At 35.2% G+C, this 5,905-nt stretch overlaps 2 protein-coding genes across 5 annotated transcripts in view; one reads left to right on the forward strand and one right to left on the reverse strand.

The window, feature by feature from the left end:
- Crag (DENN domain-containing protein Crag) overlaps positions 1-2,635 on the forward strand; it is a 27,191-nt gene extending 24,556 nt beyond the window's left edge. For all 4 annotated transcript variants that reach the window (XM_076123733.1, XM_076123735.1, XM_076123734.1 and 1 more), the window contains 3 exons: positions 150-309; positions 653-769; positions 849-2,635. In XM_076123733.1, coding sequence (XP_075979848.1) covers positions 150-309; positions 653-769; positions 849-1,038 — 467 coding nt within the window. In that variant the 3' untranslated portion in view covers positions 1,039-2,635. The remainder of the gene's footprint in view (positions 1-149; positions 310-652; positions 770-848) is intronic.
- LOC142979010 (uncharacterized) lies at positions 2,629-4,455 on the reverse strand. The gene is made up of 3 exons (XM_076123738.1): positions 4,132-4,455; positions 3,672-3,890; positions 2,629-3,388 (listed from the first exon to the last, which is right to left on the reverse strand). The coding sequence occupies exons 1-3, from the start codon at positions 4,330-4,332 to the stop codon at positions 2,672-2,674; spliced, it is 1,137 nt and encodes a 378-aa protein (XP_075979853.1). The 5' UTR covers positions 4,333-4,455; the 3' UTR covers positions 2,629-2,671.
- Positions 4,456-5,905: the final 1,450 nt, after the last annotated feature.

The following is a 5,905-nucleotide window of genomic DNA, read 5'->3' on the forward strand; positions in this document are numbered from 1 at the left end:
ATTCTAAATTTCTTATACCTCTGCTAGTGACGAACCTTGCGTACGAAGCATACTTTATTACGTGTATGTTGTGTGAAGTTGAAGTAATTCATAAAAATAATTTTAACTGTCCCTAACAAATAGTCATGAGATAGTTTCGTGTGTTGCAGGCGGTTGCCACGTGATCTGCGCGTGGGAGTGGTCGAGCAGCGAGGCGGGCGACGCGGGCGTGTCGCTGCAGCAGGCGTGGCGCCAGCGACGACGAGCGCAGCGCTCCCGCGCGCTGCAGGCACTGCTGCTCACCGAGGATGACTCGCATACTGCACGCACGTACGTATTATACGCAACATACCTGTCATTATACGTATATCTACAAAATTATGATTTGTTCCACATCCTGATCCTCATTGTCCTTTTAAAGTGCAAGCATCTATTCCCGGAATCACTAAGGGGTTAGACTACAAATTCATTACGCTTATATTACAACTGGGCATTTTCTACTTTTATTCCCAATTGTCACCCCGGAATGACAGCGTAGAGGGGACAACTGGGAATATACCTAATTTACGATACTTTTAATCACAAGAAATGTATGCACTAACGTAAACAGATAGACATGGATGAATCTACAACATTTAGGCTTTCACATTATAACATTTTTATATTTTTACAGGATCGCATCGTCTGTCCTCAACGGTTTGCTTAGCAACGACCTGTCGGACGCTCTGCGCAAACTCGCCACGTGGAGAGAAAATACATCAAACAACAAGCGATACCATTCCTTCTACAGGTATAACAACATTTTACTTACCCAACTATTTCGACATTTCTGTAAAATTGTTTATTACACATTTTAATTTTATCCACAGAGATATACTATTCCTCGCAATGGCAGCACTCGGCGATCACAATATCGACCTAATAGCTCTGCAGCGCGAATACAGCCGTGCTTTGGACCAACTGGGAGGCGAAGCGAGGCCGCAGGACCTGGCGCCCTCCCCCACAGCCGTCTGCTGCCGACATTACTTCAAACGACTCCGGCTTGTCGTCGACGAATAAAGTATTAACATGTATTAAAACTATGCAGGGTTGCACTAGAAACTCGCACTGTCTAATCCCTTTATCAGCTTCCGACGCTTTTATTTTCGACGGGGCCTACTTCAGTTCCGAATTTGACCCTTATATTACAATTATTTAAAAGCATATATAGAAAAGTATTGTTATAAAAAAAAGAGTTATTATTTTTTGTAGTTTAGTTTTGAGCATTTTGTTTTATATACGACACTTGTAGGGAAACCGTCCATTTTGTTTAAAGGGAGATAGTTTATCGAAGCGACGTAAAGTACTACGTTATCCGGATAGAACTTAATTGCCCGTCCGATCGGGATCAAGGTACACATTATTCACGTTATTATTAGAATCATAATTCGACAATTCGAATAGGTGTACTGTGGCCTAAGTTTCATGAAAATGCCCCAAACTTTTTAACTATCATTCACGAAGCAATTGATGTAATATTCACATTTCAGCATATCCATTAGTTTAGTATTGTGGGTGCTAACGATATGGGGACGGCGACCGTAGAAACTTGTATGTACATAGAGATGTTGTATAGCGTAGGTGTAAGGGGCACGGAGGGCAATATGTCATTGCGTTTATTATGTGATGCCAGTGTAATGCAGTTGAATTCGTAAACGAATTGTGTGAAGTGTGTGTGTTATTAGTCACATTATTTATGTCACATGCACTTGTGTTACGACACTAAATTTTAAATCTGTCTATAATGCATTACAGTTCCAGATATTTTTACGTAAGATTATATTTTAAAGACAGTAAATAATGTGACTGCCAAAACTCAAAAGTATTCATAAACGTGTCAATATATAGTTAGTTAATATGATGTAATCATATTCATTCGTTTGTACTACCATTCGCTTTTAGTTACTACATCAAATCTATATGACTGCATCATGTCCAGTAGCATTTTATGCTTTTAACTATACCAACGTAAATATTGAACTTATAGTATACATGTCTATAGTGAAAATACAATATTAGAGGTCAGTCGGAATTTCGAATTGAATGTAAGAGGATGTATATAACATTGTCGACTTAGTTGCAATCCGTTTTAAAACTTCAAGTCACGAATACTCAGGATACTAACAAAAGATTTGCGAACTATATCATCATAAATGATATACATACTTACTTTATTTATTGAAACTAACTCTAGATAAGACACAAAGTCAGTGAAACTTTTCTCGAACAAATTCATGGCACTGTTATTTATTTCGAATCTATGATTCTTTAAATATATCTTACTGATACTTGGCTTATTAACTTTCAGTATACAATACTAGTAACAAGTATATTTCATATTTTATCAAATGTGAATAATAAGTATAATCAAGTGATTATAAACAAGCCATATTATTAGTTCCATATAAATTGTACAATGAAGCCACGTAAGTTTCAAGTTGTTAATTAATTAATTGTAAGTGAAATCTAAATTTCATTAAACATATACAAAACTACTGTCATAAAAGACATGCTATTAATTCGTGGGAGTTCTGTTACTGAATATAGATTTATTTTATTTTGACAAGTGTAATGAAATGCATATAATTTTTATAAAAAAATATATAAGGCTTCGATATAAGCTGTTTTATTTGATACCTTTTTTACATAAATTTTAATTTGACATTCCTAATACTCTATACAGAAACTTGCCATCATGGTCATAGAAACAATCATTCACTTTGTATGTAGCTCCCTTCTTATAAGCTTTCTTTGGTATTCTTATTCTCTCTGGATAATTCATTACATCTTTTGGGGTAACATCCTTGTCTTTGAATGGTACAATACTGTTAGGATCATTTGTTTCATTATGTAGTTCTATTTCTTTACTAAAATCTTGAGATATTTTCAAATCTTTTACATTGCCACCAGGTTTAACTGAGCTTAAAATGATTTGGTCACCAACATCAATGTTCCTGCCTTTTTCTAAGCGCTTCTTAATTTTGGTTGTGAGTTCCTCTAAGGTTACTCTTTTGGGGTCTATCTTTCCTCCTTTAATTCTCTTCATATCGTCTTCAGGGTTAGTATCTGTGATTGATAGGGCAACACTATTTTCCTCATTAGAAGACTGCCTTGTTTCTTCTTTAGCTGCACATTTTCGTACAATACTTTCAAACTCTCCAAGATCTTCTTCAGGTTTAAGCTCAACTTTTATAGACTCTTTTTTCAGTGGTGGTATAGTTCTGTTGGAGAATTTAAGGAATTGTTGTCTCAACTCATCGGGTATGTTCAAGGATCCGTCTTTTAGCTCTTTCCAGTTCCTCATGACGTTGGCGTCGTGTCGCGCGATACGCTGTTCTGTTGATGGCTTCCAGGGATATTTGAGAAGTCTCTGCAAATATAATAAAAATATTATAGCTAAAATATTAAAAAAAATTGAAAGTAATAATTTAAACCTACTAAACCAAGAATTAATTCTAGTATTGGTGCTGCCAAAAACTTGAACAAATTTAAGAACGTCACAGCCAGGCCTTTTGCACTTCAATGGTCAGAATTGTAGAACCCCAGTCCTCTGGACCGAACCTGCATTCAGTTTGTTTTCTAAAACACCAACATGTATTCCAGTTGTTTAGCAACACCTATTCATATAATGATACTGAAGGAAAGAAAGTTACCTTAACAACCGGGACAGTGACAGGAAAACTTGCAGCAATTCTCTCCGGTGTCCATTCATCAGGTTCAGTAGCAGCCAAGTGCCTGATTTGCTCCTTTTCACTCCATGTCAGTAGATTGGGCATGTTCTCTTTGAAATACTTCTCCTTGACGATGCGGTGACGCAGTTCGTATTTACCCATCATTGTTTCATTTAAATGTTCATTATATACTTCTCCAACCTGCAGATAATATTAATATATATATATATTTTTTTACCTAGTTTAATTAATTTGTTCTAAATAAATTGTTTTTAGCGTAGTAAATTTATGGAATACTTCATGATTTTCATAGTCTACGCTATGCTTTATGTAATTATTAAAAACCTTAATCACTGAAGAACAGACTTACAGAGATGTAGTTACATCAAATAGTCTAACCTCAAATCATAAAAGTAAGTTTTACATTATACTATGGACTTACATTACTAAAATCGCTCTCAGACTGTTCCAGAAACTCTTCAGGATTTCCTTCTTTGACGCGAAAGCCTTCAGCTTCAAATGACTGGATTCTGTTGTCTAACCCAGGATTAGGTCCTTTGGGTGATAACCTCCGATTTCTCAACGTACGAATAACAACTTTATCACTTATGCGATATATCTGCCTTAAACTTAAAGCAAACATTTTTGTTTATAGCGTTATTAGTTTAACATGAAATAATTAGAGATTTTTGTTTAAATTGTAAAGTGTTTTCATTACAATCACGCACATCCAATCTTCAATTTGACAGTTTTGACATTTTAGCAAAACAAAGATGGGTTTTCTTTACACGCAAAAAAAATATACAGCAGCGTGGTACAAAAATAATTTTATTCTAACTTTTATTGCTACGTTTTATAATAGAATATACAGTAAGTTGAAGTTAAATACTATCAACAAAATTAACACACTGGCTTGATATGCTTGCAATGTTGTTACAACGATATCGTTTCAGTACAGTCTGGAGTCCTGCTATATGTATAATCGTTTGATTTACAAACAAAACTTGACAATCTCTTTTGACCGGTAATTGATAAAGTAGTCCCTAACATTTCGTAAACGGCATGCTTGTCCTAGATCGTATTTGAGTCTGTACGTTCACACGCTGACTGGTTTTAGTTCTGAACCAGATATCATTTTTCGTGACTGAACGACAAACCGTTATTTTTATTTTATGTGACACACTGCTTGTATGTATGCATTTTCATTTGAAGATAAGGCAAAGACAAGACCCCGAAACACATTAAGCTTGAATGTACGCATTTTAAATAAGGCGAAGACGAGACAAGGGACAAGTATATTTTTAGTTACATAAAATCAACGACAGCCAGAACGAGCCACGTGATAAGACAGACATACCTAAATAGAAGAAAAATAATGTTACTTAAGCCAGCATCGAAACAAAATAATTTAAAGTAGGTACCTATGCACAAAAACTTTTTTTCTGTGTGGAAATCGAACCGGTGACATCAGACGCAATAATATATTATGTAGTTCGTTTTTAGTTATCAGTGTTCTACATGAAGCTTACTGCTAATGAAAGGTTCAATTGCAATTAATAGTTTAAAACTAGGGAGGTAAACGAAGTAACGACATAATCTCGATCCGGAAATAAAACCCGGAACATCACGATTATAGCCATGATTGTAACTAGGCTTGTAGCCTGTGGAAATAGTCGACGATGCAGGAAAATCCACTACTTAACTAAGTTCGAAGACAGTACTACTGACCTACCTATTTACAGAATATGACCTTTATTTTCCGGTTATAAAGACATCTACTACGGAGACTAATCGGTTAAATTTAGATAAATTTCCTATTAGAATTAAGAACACGAATGTCTCTCTAAAACCAGATATCGAGGAAATTATGTAGGTACGATCAGCAGCTGAATAACGAACGCCTCATAAGTACAACCAATTCCTAGGTACTTTAATAACCAATGAACTTAATGTTTTCTAAATTAGAAGTCATGTTATTTATCTAATTTCGGAATTTCCGATAAAAATAGAATCGTGATTCATCGAGCGGAAACTAGACATAGCGTAATTAGTGCTAAGTTCTTACTCATTTGTAAAACAGATCCTCAGATAAGTAATTCAGAATAAAATTCCTAATTAACAAGGCCTTAGTGAATACATAATTAATATACATTTATGTAGGTACAAGTTTCAAAATCTCAGCGTGCGGTTATTCAACATACGCGCGACCAAAAGTG

This window comes from Anticarsia gemmatalis, chromosome 15, assembly GCF_050436995.1.
Source record: "Anticarsia gemmatalis isolate Benzon Research Colony breed Stoneville strain chromosome 15, ilAntGemm2 primary, whole genome shotgun sequence".
Classification (NCBI taxonomy): domain Eukaryota; kingdom Metazoa; phylum Arthropoda; class Insecta; order Lepidoptera; family Erebidae; genus Anticarsia; species Anticarsia gemmatalis.